At 47.0% G+C, this 19332-nt stretch overlaps 1 protein-coding gene and 1 non-coding gene across 4 annotated transcripts in view; one reads left to right on the top strand and one right to left on the bottom strand.

Annotated features, from left to right (window-relative positions):
• Positions 1–19332, bottom strand: part of LOC123755716 (NFU1 iron-sulfur cluster scaffold homolog, mitochondrial) — a 102606-nt gene that overhangs the window by 24420 nt on the left and 58854 nt on the right. For all 3 annotated transcript variants that reach the window (XM_069300042.1, XM_045738456.2, XM_045738455.2), the window contains 2 exons: positions 18959–19076; positions 9630–9766 (listed from right to left, as the gene is read on the bottom strand). In XM_069300042.1, the coding sequence (XP_069156143.1) occupies positions 9630–9766; positions 18959–19076 (255 nt within the window). The remainder of the gene's footprint in view (positions 1–9629; positions 9767–18958; positions 19077–19332) is intronic.
• Positions 13241–13312, top strand: TRNAP-AGG (transfer RNA proline (anticodon AGG)). The gene has a single exon. It is a non-coding gene; the product is annotated as a tRNA-Pro (tRNA).

Below are 19332 nucleotides of genomic sequence, written 5' to 3'. Positions count from 1 at the left end.
TCGGATGCCCCGGGGCCGCCCTGTTTTGGTTTGGTGATGTTCGCCCCTTTCCCTCTCTGTTCCCGGCTCCAGACCGTTTGCGGGTTTCGGGGTCGGGGCGGGGTTTAGTTGGGGCTGAGACTTAGGCGGTTTCGGGGATGCCTCGTTCGGGTTGGGGACGGAGGTTTTCGAGCCTGTTCCTCCTGCCAAGGCTTCTGGGTCTTACCAGCGGTCCTTTCTTGCTGCCTTTCCCATGGACTCTAACTTTTCTTTAAAGGCAGAGGGCTTGGAGGACGGCTCTGCCCCAGGGCCACTGTTGCGGGTTCCCGGGGCTGTGGGGGATGCCTGCTAGCAGTTCTGGGGGCTGTTTGCCCCTGCCTGGGTTTTCTGCTTCTGGGCAGAGGTTTTCGCCCATCCAGTCTGCTTGCTTTCCACTTTTGCTGGCGTCTTTTCGTATCTTTTGCATCTGTCAAAGCCCCCTGTTCTGGTGGCCATTTTCTTCTGCCAGTTTCTAGGCTATAGGCCTGGATGGAATCTCACCATGGATCCTTAAGGAAGGAGCAAAGGCTCTGTGCTTACCACTCTCCATAGTGTACAACAAGTCACTGGTAACAGGCAAACTGCCAAAAATTTGGAAGACGGCCAATGTAGTCGCAATATACAAGAAGGGTGATAGGCAGGAGGCAGTGAACTACAGGCCAGTGTCCCTAACTTGCATTCCATGCAAGATGATGGAAAAGATTGTGCGAAAAAGCTAGTGGAACATCTGGACCAAAAGAACTTTGTAACAAAACATCAACATGGGTTCAGAGATGGCAAATCATGCCTAACAGGATTAATTGAGTTCTATGACCAGGCAACAAAAATCAGGCAAGAGAGAGAGGGCTGGGAGGCTGCATATTTCTGGACGGCCAGAAAGCTTTTGACACAGTACCACATAAGAGACTAGTGCACAAACTGGAGATGCAGGCAGAAGTGAAAGGGAAGGTACTCCACTGGATAAGAGAGTACCTAAGCAACAAGGACACAGCGAGTCACTGTGAGAGGTGAGGTCTTGGAGTGGCGGGGAGTCACCAGTGGAGTCCCACAGGGATCCCACGTTCTTTCCCAAGAGGCAGACAAGAGGAGCTCCAGCATATTTCAACAATCCTAAGTATTGTAGTACAGGATGATGATAGTGAGTGGTGTCCCAGAGTACAGTATATATAGTGTATATATAGAGACTATATATACTGTATATATACTATATATACTGTATATATACTATATATACTGTATATATATATATACTATACAGAGTATAGTATATATAGTACAGAGTATAGTGCTTTTGAAAAATAGGTGAGAAAACAGGAATGTGCCAAGGGAATTGAAAAATTGGATGAGAAAAAGTTGCCCTAGTGTTTCCAGTGTAGAGAACAACATTCAAGATGGCCGCCGGCAAGAGGAAATACAAAATAGAGTTTGATTTTGTTGGATTCAGTGAAGAAAGCTTTGATATAACCAGTCTATACAACAAGTTGGTAAAATTAGATACTGTAGTGACCTCTCATGTAGAAATAATTAGTAAATTGAATGAAAGTAATGACCATTTAAATAGCAAAGTTGTATGTCTTGAGGGTGTAGTGAAAGACTTGTGCAAGGATAAGATTCAATTGGAAACAAATTGCAAAGCCATGGAAGAAGAAAATAGACTCTTAAAAATAGCTCTGGAAGAAGTTAAAGTAAAAAATTTAAACTTAAACAGGGATCAGTCCTTGGACCTATACTGTTTCTGATATACGTGAATGATCTTCCAGAAGGAATTGACTCATTCCTCGCGATGTTTGCTGATGACGCAAAAATTATGAGGAGGATCAGGACAGAGGAGGATAGTATGAGGCTACAAGATGACCTAGACAAACTGAAGGAATGGTCCGACAAATGGCTACTAAAGTTCAACCCAAGTAAATGAAAGGTAATGAAACTAGGACAAGGAACTAGGAGGCCAGTCACTGGATACCGAATGGGAGATGAAGTCCTTCACGAAATGGACAGAGAGAAAGATCTGGGAGTTGATATCACGCCAAACCTGTCTCCTGAAGCCTACATCAAAAGAATAACATCAGCGGCCTATGCGAGGCTGGCTAACATCAGAACTGCTTTCAGAAACCTGTGTAAGGAATCCTTCAGAACCTTGTATACCACATATGAAAGGCCAATCCTGGAGTATGCAGCCCCAGCATGGAGTCTGTACCTAGTCAAGCACAAGACGAAGCTGGAAAAAGTTCAGAGGTATGCCACTAGGTTAGTCTCAGAACTAAGAGGCATGAGTTATGAGGACAGACTACGTGAACTGCACCTCACGTCGCTAGAAGACAGAAGAACTAGGGGAGACATGATCACCACATACAAAATTCTCAGGGGAATTGACAGGGTGGACAAGGATGGATTATTTAACACGGGTGGCACATGCACAAGGGGACACAGGTGGAAGCTGAGTACCCAAATACTCAGATACTACAGGGACGTTAGAAAGAACTTTTTCAGTGTCAGAGTAGTTAGTAAATGGAATGCACTAGGAAGTGATGTGGTGGAGGATGACTCCATACACAGTTTCAAATGTAGATATGACAGAGCCCAGTAGGCTCAGGAATCTGTACATCAGTTGATTGACGGTTGAGAGGCGGGACTAAAGAGCCAGAGCTCAATCCCCGCAAACACAACTAGGTGAGTACAACTAGGCGAGTACAAATGGTCGAACCCCGAGCGACCCGAACCCTCCGAAGAGCGAACCAGACTGCCGCGAACTCCAGAACCGTGCTGTGAGCCCGACGGAAGGACGGACCCCATCGTCCCTGGCCAGCCTGGTGAGCACTGTTCACAAAGCCCCAGCCGAGAGACGACACGTTCGTGAACACATCGATCGAGGACTCGAGAAGGCGCCAAGGCACCGAACCCCGAAAACCCCGAAGAAGGTTTCACGACGGAAGAAAGGGCCCTCCTTTCGAGCAAGCCAGTGATGCAACAACCGACACAAGGCCCAAGGAGGACGAACCCAATGACCGAGAGAGAGGCGGAAGGGGCGTCCCAGAAGGAACCAAAACAGACGCCGAAGCCAAACCCGACCCGGCGGGTAGACCAGCACGGCGAAGTTCAGACTCCAGCACAACTGCTTGAGCAACCGCCGAGTGACCCGGGACCTCCTCAGCAACAGCTGACGGCTGGACAGCAGCCGCAACAACGCCTCTGGAGAGAGAGACAAGCAAGCGGTTCGAGAATCAAACATAACCCAGTCAGGTCCGAACCTGGGACGGAACCAGATGGGACGGCCTCCAGTTCACCAGGAACCCAAACCTGGCGAGCTGGGAAAGAACCATATCTCTAGTGAGCAGACAAGCTGACGGATTGGGAGCCCACACCAGCCAGCATCGGGGTAGGCCAATACCCGAATCCGTAGAAGACATAGACGGGTCACCACAACCTGGGTCAGACGCGTGAAAATGCGAGGTGCCAGATTCAAGCCAAAAGGAATGCAACGAAAGTGCTAAGCCTGATGCCCCACCACAAAACCTAACCAGTCCCTGAACCCTGGATGAATAGGAATGTGCCAATAAGTGTCCTTGAGGTCCTGGGACACAATCTAGGCCCCTGGCTCCAACAGAAGCCAGACTTGAGACAGAGTAGTCATCCGAAAGGAGGGGCAAGGATTATAGGGGTTCAGATGGGACAAGTCCAGAATGAACCTCAGATCCGCACAGTCCCGTTTCGGCACAGGAAAAAGGCGGGAAACCAACCTGAGAGACGGGGTCGTTTCGACCACGCCCAAGTGCACCCACTCCAAGACGACTTGACGAAGCGCAGGAGAAGCAGTCTGCCCTGTTAGCCCCAAATCCCCGGAAGGAGGACGAGCCGCCCATCGCCACCGCAGGCCGGATGACACGACCGAAAAGGCACACAAATCGTGGGACCAAGCGTGGGCAAACAGAGCAAGCCTCCCCCCCCCCCCCCAACGGGGCAAACCACAAAAGAGCCGACGCCCCTTAAGTAGACTCAAGTACCAACTGAAGTCCCTCAGTCTGGATATTTATTGTCTTTTTAGAAAATCTAGAACTATGGTAAACTAAGTTGAGAGAACCGAAACATCGAACAGGGCGATCACTGCGGCGACCAGACGATACTGGCCCCGAAAGCAACGACGGCTCAGAAACTGGCACCAATGGCCCACCTCGACCAGTGGAACCCTGAATCCTGGCACAACCCCTCCAACACGGCTGAGAACAACCGCCCCGGAGAACCAACAAGTCCGACATAAGACGACAACTAGACGAAGCCGCTTGCAGAAACTGTGAGATCGCAGCCTCTACAAACAACAACGGACAAAACGGAGACGAAAACCTAACAGCCAGGGCCCAAGCGAATTTCAAAGAGAGGGCGAGCACAGCCTGACGGAACGCAAGGTGAGAAGCAAAAAACAGAGACACCGCCTCCTTCAGGATGGGCGCAAAGAGCCTCAACAGTGTGGTTGATGCCCTAGCTGCCGAAGTCAGCGCCCCAGACGAAGGCCCGTCACTCAACGCCTACACATTCTCCTCAAGCCAGGCAGAAGACTGTTTGAGAAGGGAAAAGAAAGGTAAGACCAAAGCCAAATGCCCACGAGCGTGTAAATCCTCTGCAACCAATGATGTCGAAAGAAGAGGAACCTGCACGTAAAGCTGAAAAAGTCTACATCCTGAGAAAGCATAGGGGCAAACAAGCAACCATTAAGGTCCTCAAAACTCGCCCCCCAGGTAAACCTGCATAACTGTAAAAGTTTCACGCCAATCAAGCGTACGGGTCCGACAGAACCAATGCCCCAACGAAAAGAATGGGCAGTCTGCAAGCCAGGAAGACTCCAGAACCTCCAAACACACCCAAAAGCGGGAAGAAGAACCTAACTCAAAAAAGGACAGATTCATCACAGAGGCATAAACCGTGTCTCGCAAGAAGTATGCAGCAAGGGCCTCCCGAGCCTCCTTCGCGGAGATACGGGAAGTAGAAACCTTCTGGAAAGATGGAGCCGAGGTACCCAAAGGAGCCCGGAACCAAATCCAAATCATACTCATACAGGGAAGGAGGGTAAGGAAACCCCTCCCCCTGCAACAATAAGCCCTGCGAGGAAGGCAAGAGCATCCAAGCGGGGTCAGAGGGGACCCAAGGGCCCCCAGGTTGACTCCTCCCCAGCCCCAGGATCCCCTACAGCGGGACCCGGGGCAGAGCCATCCTCCACAAACTCTACCCCTGAAGAAAAGGCAGAGTCCAGGGGAAAGGCAGACAAGAAGGGGGCCTGCTGGTGGGACCCAGAAGCCTTGGCAGAAGGAACCGGCTCAAATGCCTACGTCTCCAACCCGAATGGGGAAGCCCCCGATGTTGCCCGAGCCTCATTACCAACTAAACCTTGTGCCGAATCCGAAACTCTCAGACATTTGGGAGCTGGACATGGGGGGGGGGGGGGAGAGGTTGCAGGATGAACCACAGGGAAGGGACCAGGGAGCAAGGGAGGAGCCAAAGTCGAAGCAACTAACGCCCCCATGTCTGAGTCCTTAAAACCAAAACGGGACAGCCTCAGGGCATCCGTGTGCAAAACCAACCTAGCACGTTGCAGTAACATAAACCTAACATGCAACACAAATGCTGCCTGTACCCTAACAGCAATATCATCAGAAAAAAACTGGAGCACAAGCAGAGAACACAACTCGCAAGACTTCGGGTCAATGGTGTCATTGACCCAACAGGCAGCATGACGGAGGCAAAGCAGGTGACCGTCACCCTAAGACAAGGCACACAGCAACCTTCAAACCCGCACAAGGCAGGCTGGAACATGGGAGATGCATCCATGGGTCCCCGAGCCCCGACAGGGGTTTCCAGGGCCCGTAGGGTAACAACTATGGGAAGCCCGGGCAAGGTGTTGCTAACCGGTTAAAAATCCAAACAACAAGGGATAGATAATAACACTGAAACTCCTGTGACGTGTACAAGCACGGGGACCTAGCAGAGGGCCACCAAAACAGTATCAGGGGGAAATATAGTCCCACAAGGCAGAACCCCCACCAAGCAAACAAAAACAAAACAAAAGAAAAACCCTGCAAAAGTACACTGTCCCCAGAGGCAACAGGAACCGGCCGCCGTGTAGGTGGCAGGATGCGCAACACCTTGACGCCCTAACTACCACAACACCACTCAAGGCCAAACAAGGGCCCCAAGCCCCAGCTGGCCCCAAGGGCGAGGCAGATGCCGAGCAGCAAAAACCCCTACGGGAGCGGTTCCCAAAAGCCCCAGGGAAGATTACCCTGACACGCATGGGCAGTACTCACAGGGCGCTTAGGGAAGGAAGCCCCTAAGTGCATGCAGCCCCAGCACTGATGAGGTACTCTTGGCCACCACACAACACACAGACAGCAGAGAACACCACACAAGGCAAACACTGCCCAGGAATTTGAGGCCAGAGTAGCGCCTGTCCCGGTTGACATTAGTTTACGAACTGAAGGCAGCCGGCGCAGAGAGATCCTGGGCCCCCCTCCCCCTCCCGGGGAGGGGAGGGCTGCACAGACAGGTGGCGCGGCAGTAAATTGTGATAATAGCTTGTTTGCTCATTTCTTTGGGATTGTAGGGAGTTTCTACCTCTCTGTTCAGTTTTTGTTTTAGTTTCTTACCATGTGGGGTTTGTTTTGTTATGCCTACCTTTCTGGGTGTCTAACCCCGGTCAATAGCAGATAAGGAAAACCCCCAACCACAAGGGGGTTTTCCAGGGCCATTGTTCCCTGAAACCTCTCTGAAGGGGCCAGGTTCTGGCACTGGTCCCTGGTAGGTCTGAACTCCATAGCTAGTGTCCCGGTCTAATATAACATACATTAGCCCTCCTAGGAGTCGTAGGGGCTCCCCACAGAAAATATGTTAAATTCGGACGTTGTAACGTCCCTCCCGAAAATCCGCAGAGTTAATTACGGACGTTGTATACGTCTGTCCCGAACGAAAGTATTAAGCCCCGAAATCATCGCAAGGTAATGTGCCATGGATGGAACCTTAATGGCAGGCTCCTGTGGCTAGGGAAGCAGGCCAACCTTGGGCCCCATGGGTGCCCTTTGATTTCTCTTGATATTTTGATTTTGGCAGCTCCCACAGGACCTGTTTCCTTGTGGGAGCTGCCAAGATATTACATTTATATCTTGAAAGATCTTTTTTGGGACCGCCTGTAGAATTTGGGCCTCACTTCCATAATGGGCCCCATTTCCTTTGAATTTAGATTGTTGTTGCCATTTTGGCTGTATTATCAGGTTACAGACTCATTCTAGCTGGCTGACAGCCCTTTGTTTCTTTGGGGCTTGGCAGGGATTCTGTCATTCCTGTGTGCTTGAGTAGCTTTTGCCAAGGATATGGGTAAGTGGCAGCTTCATAATCAGTTGCCTGTGCCTTGTGCAGCCCTTATCACAGAGGATCACAAAGCACATACAAACTTTGCAATTATTATGCATTTGTGGGCTCTCAAGGAGTTTTTTTGTTCCATGTGATTTGGACTCACATGGCTTGGTTCCAGGTGTAGAGGCCTTGATGCCTGCAGTCCTGGTTGCAGAATCATCCCCCAAGACCTTTGTACCCATCCTTCAGGTGGCGGCAACATTTTATACAACTCGCGTCATTACAGGCCAAGTCCAGTCTTTAGATTTGGATTTGTTGGCCTTCCCCTTTTCACTTCTTTTTCCTGAAGATATTGTTGTGCAGTTTCTTTTGATGGCTGCTAAATAGTGCCATCTGATATCTTAACTTTTGGCTACACAAGGTTCTGTTCCTCATCCTTGGAGGCAGTCTAGTAGGGCTGGGGCTGCACCTGCTGTTGGTCAGGGTAGGTCCTCGGGGGTGCCAGATTCTTGGGCTGTTGCATTTCCTGCAAGGAGCTCTTATGTTCATAAGTGCCATTCCTCTGTGTTGCAGAAGGATAGTACCTCTCATGACTCTTTGTTGGCCCTTTTGTGGTTTTCACCTTTTACAGTGTAGTGGAGGTCATTTAAAATCGCTTTGCTGACTTCTTGTCCAATGATTCAAGGGCATTTCATGTTCTTCCCCCTTGGCCTGCATAATAGGTCATGCTTCATCTCTACTGCTGCGTCGGGCCATTGCAACATGGTCAACTTGGATGTAGTCGAGCCAGCCTCATCCTTTCGTTGGGTGTCCTGATTATTCCTGGTCCCGAAGAGGGAGTCAGTGGACCTTTGGTTCACCCTCAAACTTCCGGGTTTCAACAGCTTCATTCCATCCGACCTTCCTGGTGGCTAGATTAGCCTAAGTTCAGTTGGTTCACCAGTTGGGAGTTTAGATGGTGTCCTTAGATCTCGAAGACATGTACTGGCACGTCCCTATACATCTGGAGTTCATGACAGGTCAGGATTTGTGCGAGGCATAGTTCTTGCCAATTCCAGGTTCTGCCTTTCAGCGTGAATCTGGCTCCCTGTATTTTCAGCAGGGTAATGTGGGTTGTTGTGGCCCAGCTACATCTTTTTGGCCTGCTTTGATGACTGGTAGGTTTGGGCACCCAGTAAGTCGAAAGCAGTTGGCTAGTCAGGGATCTCATTCTTACCCAGCTCACCAGGTTCAGGGTTCTTGGTGAACTGGCAGAAGTCCCATTCATTCTTGTATTTGTGCCAACACCCCTGGAGCCTCCCCAGCTTGGTGTCTGCTTCAACCCATCTGGTCTTCTTTTCTTAAACTTTCCATGATGTTGCCATCTCAGTCCTTTCCATGTTCCTCAGTCTGTCTGATCTCTTGTTCATGATTTTTATATTTCGTCTGCTCTAAACTAACTAGTTTTCCCTGCTCTTGGTTCTTGCACGAGTGTACTACTTGACTTACTGCTGCATTCAAACACCTATAGACATCCATAGCATTATTGAAGCTTTTCAGCCCTGTGTGTTTGTGGGAACATATTGTACAAAGCTGGCAATTTTTCTGGTCACCTTTCTGGTTGTGGGGCATTTTATTCTTAGATTTCCTCACTTGTGCCTCCATTATGTGATACTGGGTCCTCTGTCTTCATGATGACCCCCTCCTGGGCCAGTTTTTTTCATGCTGATTTCACTTTGCCATACATCATAGGAAAGTAATTTTCCCTTTTTGCTTCGTATTTAATATTCTTGTTTATTCAGACATCAGTTTCCAATTTTTACGTTAAGAAAAAACTAAATGTGATAACTACTTAATCCTTTCTCAGCAGAGACAGTCAATTGTTCCCATATCCAACTGTCCTACCTTCTTATCCTGAGGTAGAATTCTTACTTGCATCAGGGAAACAATTTTAATAGATCTGGGTTTGGGAATCACGAACAGTCAGAGCTGCCACCTGTCAGTCGGTAGCTGGCTAGGTCAGAGAAGTGATGAGCTGGTCCGAAGTCAGGGACCTTAGAGAAGACATCTATCACCTCATTTGATTCTGCCAGGATGTTTGAAATTATTCTAGTAGTACTGGTACCTGACAGTCTTTGTCAAACAATTCATGACTCCTATTCATGAAACAGCAGTCTTACCTTTGACACTAACCAAATGTATCTGCTTAAAAACAAACATTTTAGATTTACTCAAAGTCTGAGTTTTCTAATCAGTTCACATCAATACAACTTCAGTAACTGTAACTACTATTGTACCTTCAGATAGACTATTCCATCATCAAATCCCCGGAAAAGAATATCACCACCATCTTCCTGAACTGTGGGGCGGATGCGAGTGTCAAGTAGTTCCTTAATCATTGCAACGGTCTCATCATCATCTTCATCACAACCAGCTGAAAAGACATTTCTATAAACACATGGCAGCAATATATAATTTAATTAATTAATAACAAAGACAAGCTTTCAATACTATATGTAGGGGTCTTAATACAAGAGCTCTACAGGTATTTGTTGGTTGTGCCCAATCTACCAGGCTTTGACGTCCATACGGGATTTGTGTGCAGCATGCAGATATCCTGGCTGATTATTTAATTACCAAAGAAGCCTAACCTTAGGCTGGATTTAGTGCAGAACTTTTTAAGGCAGTTAGAGATTAAATAGATGATAAAATCACAAGAAGATTATGTTTTAATATACTGTACCTTTTATTATTAGTTATAACCCAATGTACAGATAAATATGCACTTGCCAGGTAAGTACATCTCTGAGCCACATGAGTGAAGGAGTGAATTTCTGGGTAGCTCTCTTCAGCTTTCTTCCTCTGCATACATAAGTCACTGAATATGCCAGGTTCCTGGTGATGCCATCAACACATCAAGGACAAATACTTTATCTAACAGTTTTGTCAACTTCTCATGGAGGGAAGCTTGTTGGGATCAGAGATCGTTCAACTATAGAGACGAACCTTCCAAAAATTATGGGAAATACTAAACTTTCTTCCAGAAATGCTCGTAAACATTCACTCACCAAACTGGGCTATTTAATCCACTATATGAAGTCATCAACTACAACCTCACACTATTTCCCTACAAACATGTGGATACGTTAGCTTCAGGAAGTAGTGAAGTGCCAGCCAATCTTCTTGAGGTTATCTTGAGATGATTTCGGGGCTTTTTTAGTGTCCCCGCGGCCCGGTCCTCGACCAGGCCTCCACCCCCAGGAAGCAGCCTGTGACAGCTGACTAACACCCAGGTACCTATTTTTTCTGCTAGGTAACAGGGGCATAGGGTGAAAGAAACTTTTGCCCATTGTTTCTCGCCGGTGCCTGGGATCGAACCCAGGACCACAGGATCACAAGTCCAGTGTGCTGTCCGCTCGGCCGACCGGCTCCCAAAGCCAAAGCTATTATGTAATTATAGACCTGGGGGTAGACCTAATCCCAACACAAACACGAAGCTCATGTGAACAGGATAGCATCAGCAGCATGTTGGAAGTTAGCAATCATAAAAACATCATTTAAGAATCTAAACAAGGAGGTTTTAAAATCCATACACACTGCCTGTGTGAAGCCATTAAGTAAGTATGCAGCACCAGCATGGAACCTACACTTTGTAAGGATCAAAACAACAGCTTTGTATATAATTAAATGCCAGTTTCTGGGCGAGCTCCAGTGGCTCATTGAAACTATACACTGAGATAGTTCCCATTTGCCAGGTCACATCAGCCGTGGAATTCCTAGGCCCACCAGGCACTAGAGCCAGAACCTGGCCCCCCTCCCATAAGCACGGGAGAACGGTGACATTTTGCCACCTCACCTAAAAAAAGCAACCAGAAAGTCAGGTAGTCAAAACAAACCACTGCTGGGTTCAAAAGAGACCAAAGCCTCACAACCTGCTTAAAGAACTCCCCAAACCATGTAAACAATCAGCTGAATCTCTCAAAACTACTATAAACTCATTTGCCCCCACCTCCCCCACTGGTTTGGAGGGGAGGGGGAAAGGGGGCTCACCACTGCAAGAGGACTGAGCTGTCAACAAGACCCACCCAATTACAAGGAAGGTTGGTGGTGGGGGCTCACCCAGAAATTTGGCGTTTCATTACATTCAATGCTGGTTTCCCGGGGGTGAGGGAAAGAGCCCCTTGTGGCTCCCTGAAGCTAACTATCCACGGAGAAGGAAGAGACACACATGCCCTCACCAGATAGGAGGGTGAACCACAAGATGCAGGACAAAGACGAGACTCCCCCCCACACAAGAGACACGACCTAAGGTCACAGAGGGTAGATAAGGCCTGGGAACATTCACCAAATATTGGGCCACCAGAACCCTGTTAGAAGGTCCAGAACATGCAATATAACCAACACAGCATTGAAAACGGTATGTCCAAACATCAAACCCCAACAGGGTACACCACAGGCTTGCTACTTACTTACTGTTGCTCAAGTGGCTATGCTCCTGTACAATCGCTCGAGCAACAGTAGAGTCATCCGGGGCCAACTCAAAACCAACAGATGACAGTGTTGCAGCCGTGCCAAGGCCACAGGAGGAATAGAAAGTGAAGCCAATCGAGAGTCCCACACAAGGCTCAGCCAAGTTCGTACAACTGGTACGTTTTGCCAGTTCACCAAGAACCCAAACCCAATGATCCGGGAAAGAACCCAATCCCTGGCTAGCAGACAAGCAGAGCGACCAAGAGCCCACACCAACAAGTCATTGAGGTAGACGCCAAAACACGAAGATGTGCTACTAAGCACATCTTCGCACTTGTGTAAACAAGTGGGGAGACAGATTAGAGGCCAAATGAAAACACCTGAAAGTGGTAAGCCTGATGCGCACTACAAAACCTAGTCGATTCCCAAACCCTGGATGCATTGGGATGGACCAAACAATGTCTTGGAGGTCCCAAAAGATCATCCAGAAGTCCGGCTCAAATACAAGACGAATCCAAGACAAAGTCAACTAGAACGTACGGAAAGGGATGAACTAGTTCAGCCTCAGAAAGGTCGAGAATGAACCCAAGGCCCATTGAGTCTCGTTTCAGAACCAAAAAAAGGTGGGAAACCCACCAAAGTGACAATCATTTCAACCTTGCCAGGAGCCACCCACTGCAAGATGACCTGACACAGGCAAAGGGAAAAAACTTGTTTGGAAACACCTGAACTCCCGAGGGAGGAGGATCCGACCAACTGAACTGCAGGCTATGGGAAATGACCCAAAAAGCCCACAAACCATGGAACCAGGAGCTGTTAAACTCGGTGAGCTCCCCCCTCCCTCTATTGCCAGGGTTAAAGGAGCGAACTGCAAAAGGGCTGGCACAAACCACAAGAAACCGGTTCCTTCCATGGAAAGCGAGCACGATGCCAACCAGGAGGATTGGGCAGGGGAAATGCTTACAGCCCAGAATCTGGCTCCACAGAAGGCCTACCTTGATTCACAGTAGGTGATACCCAGCCGCCTCCAAGGACAAGAATGAGACAACAAAGGAGGTCCAAGATAGGCCGACCAGCAGCAACCACAGAGGAAAGAAACCAAGAGACAACTTCCTCAGGAAAGAGGAGCTAAACAAGAAACCCATAGCCTATGCTGAATCCAAAGACTAGGCCAACACAGCCTGTCAACATGCGAGTCGGACAGCAAAGAAAGCGGCCACAGCCTACTGGAGCATAAGAGCCCACAGCTTGGGAAGGGCAGCCAAATCAGTATGGAGCTCAAGGAGGCCCAGAACTGCATAATGGAACCCAAAAGCGAATAGACACGATGGTTGTCCACATCAAGCAGACGCTAAAGGCACCTGGGAATGGAGCTGTATGAGACCCACATCCCCAAAGAGAGTGGGAGAATACAGGCAGCCAATGAGGAGCACAAAGCGGCCTGTTGGTCTAGGGGTATGATTCTCGCTTAGGGTGCGAGAGGTCCCGGGTTCAACTCCCGGACAGGCCTGAGTTAATTTTGAGGGAACCGGTGGCCAAGCGAACAGCACCTTAGACACGTGATCCTGTGGTCTCGGGTTCGATCCCGGGAGCCGGCGAGAAACGACGGGCAGAGTTTCTTTCACCCTATGCCCCTGTTACCTAGCAGTAAATAGGTACATGGGAGTTAGTCAGCTGTCACGGGCTGCTTCCTGGGGTGTGTGGTGTGGGAAAAAAATAGTAGTAGAAACAGTTGATTGACAGTTAAGAGGCGGACCGAAAGAGCAGAGCTCAACCCCGCAAGCACAACTAGGTGAATACAAGGTGGCGCTAGGCGGTGGCGTTGCTGTGCTGGTAAAAGAACACCTAAAGGTGAAGGAAATAATGACTGCCAATCCACAAGAAGTTGACATAATAGCACTAGAGATCTGCTATGAGGATGATAAACTAATGATGATAAATGCATATAGTCCACCGCCAAGCAGCACATGGTCAAAGGAGGAGCTAGATAGTAAACGTGAAGGTCTTATAACAATAATGAGAGAGATTATAGCGAGAGCGGATAACGATAGATCACGACTGTTGATAGTCGGTGACTTCAACTTGAAATCCATAGACTGGGAAGCATATGAAGCTAAAACAGAAGATTTTTGGACCTGTAAATTTGTAGATCTCATCCTGGAAACATTCTTGTATCAACATGTTAAACAAGCTACGAGGATGAGGGAAGGGGACGTTCCCTCCATGCTAGATTTGATATTTACCAGGAAGGAGGAAGAGATATTTGACATTCAGTACCTTCCTCCCTTGGGTAAAAGTGACCATGTCTTTTTGGGAATAAAGTATGCAATGCGTTATAAGCTGGAAGAAAATAAGGAGGTTGAAGCAGTTGAAAAACCAGACTTCAGGAGAGGACATTATGGTGACCTTAGAAATTTTTTTAGTGAGTATAATTGGACAGACTTGATGCTAGGCAAGGAAGTGAATGAGATGTATGGCAAGTTTTGTGAAATATATGATAAAGGCACAAAAAAATTTATACCAAAACAGAGATGCAGAACTAGGAAACAGGATTGGTTCAATAGAAATTGCGAGAGGGCTAGAGACCGAAAGACACAAAAATGGAATCAATACAGGAAGAGGCCGAACCCCCAAACATACCAGCGATACAAAGATGCGAGAAACAACTACACGGCAGTGAGGAGAGAGGCAGAAAGAAATTTTGAAAAAGGGATTGTGGACAAATGTAAAACAGAACCAGGTCTATTCTATAAATTCATAAACAACAAATTGCAGGTAAAGGATAATATTCAGAGGTTGAAAATGGGAAATAGATTCACGGAAGATGAAAAGGAAATGTGTGAAACACTAAACGAAAAGTTCCAAAGTGTGTTTGTACAAAATGAAATCTTTAGGGAACCAGATACAATAAGAATTCCAGAGAACAACATAGAACACATAGAGGTGTCTAGAGACGAAGTGGAAAAAATGCTCAAGGAGCTCGGTAAGAACAAAGCAGCTGGCCCAGATGGCGTTTCACCATGGGTTCTGAGAGAATGTGCATCTGAGCTCAGCATTCCACTTCACCTGATCTTTCAGGCATCCCTGTGTACAGGAATCGTAGCAGACGGGTGGAAACAGGCTAACATAGTTCCAATCTACAAAAGTGGCAGCAGGGAAGACCCCCTCAATTATAGACCTGTATCATTGACAAGTGTAATAGTGAAAGTATTGGAAAAACTAATCAAAACTAAATGGGTAGAACACCTAGAGAGAAATGATATAATATCAGACAGACAGTATGGTTTTCGATCTGGAAGATCCTGTGTATCGAATTTACTCAGTTTCTATGATCGAGCCACAGAGATATTACAGGAAAGAGATGGTTGGGTTGACTGCATCTATCTGGACCTAAAAAAGGCTTTTGACAGAGTTCCACATAAGAGGTTGTTCTGGAAACTGGAAAATATTGGAGGGGTGACAGGTAAGCTTCTATCATGGATGAAAAATTTTCTGACTGATAGAAAAATGAGGGCAGTAATCAGAGGCAATGTATCGGAATGGAGAAATGTCACAAGTGGAGTACCACAGGGTTCAGTTCTTGCACCAGTGATGTTTATTGTGTACATAAATGATCTACCAGTTGGTATACAGAATTATATGAACATGTTTGCTGATGATGCTAAGATAATAGGAAGGATAAGAAATTTAGATGACTGTCATGCCCTTCAAGAAGACCTGGACAAAATAAGTATATGGAGCACCACTTGGCAAATGGAATTTAATGTTAATAAATGTCATGTTATGGAATGTGGAATAGGAGAACATAGACCCCACACAACCTATATATTATGTGAGAAATCTTTAAAGAATTCTGATAAAGAAAGAGATCTAGGAGTGGTTCTAGATAGAAAACTATCACCTGAGGACCACATAAAGAATATTGTGCAAGGAGCCTATGCTATGCTTTCTAACTTCAGAATTGCATTTAAATACATGGATGGCGATATACTAAAGAAATTGTTCATGACTTTTGTTAGGCCAAAGCTAGAATATGCAGCTGTTGTGTGGTGCCCATATCTTAAGAAGCACATCAACAAACTGGAAAAGGTGCAAAGACATGCTACTAAGTGGCTCCCAGAACTGAAGGGCAAGAGCTACGAGGAGAGGTTAGAAGCATTAAATATGCCAAAACTAGAAGACAGAAGAAAAAGAGGTGATATGATCACTACATACAAAATAGTAACAGGAATTGATAAAATCGACAGGGAAGACTTCCTGAGACCTGGAACTTCAAGAACAAGAGGTCATAGATTTAAACTAGCTAAACACAGATGCCGAAGAAATATAAGAAAATTCACCTTCGCAAATAGAGTGGTAGACGGTTGGAACAAGTTAAGTGAGAAGGTGGTGGAGGCCAAGACCGTCAGTAGTTTCAAAGCGTTATATGACAAAGAGTGCTGGGAAGACGGGACACCACGAGTGTAGCTCTCATCCTGTAACTACACTTAGGTAATTACACTTAGGTAATTACAAAGAAAGGCCCAAAGGAGCACCTAGAAGACAGTAGACTCCTCACTCTGCACATGTGCATGAATACAAGAAAAGCTGTGCCAAACCCAAGGTGATAACAAAAGATGTCCCCACGCCAGAGAGACTCCGAAACCTCACATGCATCCAAAAAGGAGAGGAAATACCCAAATCCAAAAGAGGCAGGGACCATCAAAGTTTCTTGCAGGAGGCATGTGAAGAGAGCCTCCTGAGCCGTCGAAGGAGGGACCCAGGAGGAAGGAAGCCTCTGGAAGACTGATCCCAATGGGCCGAAAGGAACAGAAGCCTAGGGAAAGTTGCACCCAAATATACTTATATATACCTGTAGCCTACCTGGAGAGGGTTTCGGGAGTTCTTCTACTCCCCGAGCCCAGCTTGGGGTCCAGGATAAAGGGAGGAAGGACATGAAAACCTATTCCCTGCAACAGGAGACTCTCTGCAGAGGAAACAAGAAACCACCTAGAATCAAAAGGGACCCAAGGTCCATATCAGACTTTCCTAATCCCCGGAAAAGCTCTGCCCCGGGGTTCGAGGGTCCCTTGGGGCTGAGCAAGCGTCCACACTCGTGGGATAGAAAATTGGAGTCCAAGGGCGAGGCTTCAAAAGAAGGGAGGGGGGAGGGGAGTTATCAGGGGAAGCGCCAAGTCTTTACGACTATATAGCACTGGGATGGGGTCAGGTTGAGGATTTGGGATGGGACGGGGGGGAAAGAATGTACCAAGGTTAGGCTGGAAAGAAAACCCTGAAGCCTCAGCAGGACTAGCCAGCTCAATTGTCTCCGTACCTGATTTTGAAAGGGGCAAGATATAGAGCTGGCTGAGCCACATCCCAAGCTGAATCTTGCCCTGACCCAGAAACACTCAGACGTTTTGGGGCCAGAGCAGGAGGAGGAGGGGGAGGAGGATCAGAAGAAGGGCAAACCATACACGAAGGGAAAGGAGGAGTAGCAGACAGAGCTAAGATGGAAGTCACAAACACCTCCAATTCCGGGTCCCTAAACACCAGGCATGGCAGTTTCAGGGTAACCAATCAGGCACACACAACCCAGACCACCAGAAACTCGTAAAGCGAACTCGTAAAGCAGAAGCTGCCCGACATGCCCTAACAGCATCAGGAGAGGTCAGGAGCAAAGCCATAAGAAGTAAGCAATCCCCAGAGGACTCAGGTTTGAAGATGTCATCAACCCAACAGGCAGCATGGCAGAGGCAGGAGAAGTGATCGTCGACCCGTGGCACGAACGAAGAGCAACACTCAAACTCGCACAAGGCAAGAGAAGGTTCAAAGGGAATATCCCTTCAAACCTGCAGGGAATTTCCCAGGCCTGAAGGGTAAAACAAACAGGTCACCCAAATGCTGTAGAAGCTAACCTGGACCTAAAAGTAATCTGACAGTATGGGTTACACAGGGCCCCGCCACCCAAAGTCGCACCCGACCTGGGTAAAGACAGAAGGCACAAGACCCCTGACTCACCCTGGGCAAGGGTCACCACAAGTGAGGAGGACCTTTAAGGGAGCAACTACTGAACACGCCAGAGGAGATAACTCTGGCAATGCAAGGACAGCATTAGGGAGCACACAGGGATGCTCCAAGCATTCTATAAGTCAGGATTACCTTGTAATGCAGTATACAAGTAAAGCCATTAAAGCAAAAATCCAAAACACTTAGCTTAAACAGAGGAGCCTACACAAAAGAGAGAAAATTTTGCAACCTCTACAGCAGTCCTGTTGTCATCACAACAGAGTAAGAACTGCCAGCTGGGCTCACCACTATCCCCAACAATGTTTGGGGAGATCATTAGGCAGATAGTGAGATTTTAGTCTCTTTTGAATCCAGCAGTGATTTGTTTTGACCCACTTTCTGTCTAGATGCCTTCCCCAGTGAAGTGGTGAAATGTCACCACTCTTTGTGCCTCTGTGAGGAGGGGGCCAGGTTCTGGCTCTGATCCCCAGTAGGCCCAAGAACTCCACGGCTGATGCGACCTAATAGATGGTAACCATATCAGTGTATAGCTTCAGAGGGCCACAATGAATTCCTCAAGAAAAAACTTGAAGTTCAGAGGTTTGCAACTAGACAAGTCCCAGAATTGAGAGGACTCAGCTATTAGAATGATTGAGGGAACTCACCCTCATAAGCTTAGAGGAAAGAGTCTGTACATGAGAGGATCCCACAATTTGGATTTGAGATGTGATAACAAAAAATTTAAACTTATTTTCTTCTTTCTTTATTTGGAAAACTGTGGAATTAATACTTAGATTCTGGCCCCCCTGCCCTTGATATTGTCAATATTCTTTCTGTTGGCTCCAGACTTGTCCAAATAAAGAAAGAAGAAAATAAGTTTAAATTTTTTGTTATCACATCTCAAATCCAAATTGTGGGATCCTCTCATGTACAGACTACATATCTGGATAATCAAGGTACAAGGAACCATATCAGGATTGGTTTTTTAAGCTAGCAAAATGTTTGTGAGGTATGGATTGTATAAGAAGCCTGCAGAGATACACTTATATTCCAGGAATCAGCTCAAACAAATTTTAAACACCGGATTTTCTAGGCAGATTCAAATTTGCAATATTTGGATTGTTAACTCAGTAGAGTTACCACTCCCATCATTCAAACATTCACTCACCATGTTCACTCACTGTCTGATCAACTTCATGAATAACTGGCAAGCCAGAGGTAAAAAAGTCCATGATGACAGCAAAGGCCTCTGGTTTAATGGTACGCCATTCGGCTCCATCATCCTCCTGCCATTAAAAAATATAATGAGTAATATGATATAGAAAAGAAATATTTCATTGCATTTTACGTTTAAAAATAACTTGTTCTTTGTATAAAGAACATAGTACGTTTAAAATTTTGTAACTTATTACTACTAAAGTTTTCAATACTCGGGTCACACCCAATAAAATGACATCAGTTACATAGGCATCCATAAATTCCTCCCAAACTGAGACACAAAACTGGTAGGCAATACCATTAAACATAAACCAAAGAGAAGAG

This window comes from Procambarus clarkii, chromosome 43, assembly GCF_040958095.1.
Source record: "Procambarus clarkii isolate CNS0578487 chromosome 43, FALCON_Pclarkii_2.0, whole genome shotgun sequence".
NCBI lineage: Eukaryota > Metazoa > Arthropoda > Malacostraca > Decapoda > Cambaridae > Procambarus > Procambarus clarkii.
Note: the sequence above shows the minus strand (reverse complement) of the source record. Positions and strands in the feature narration are given on the sequence as shown.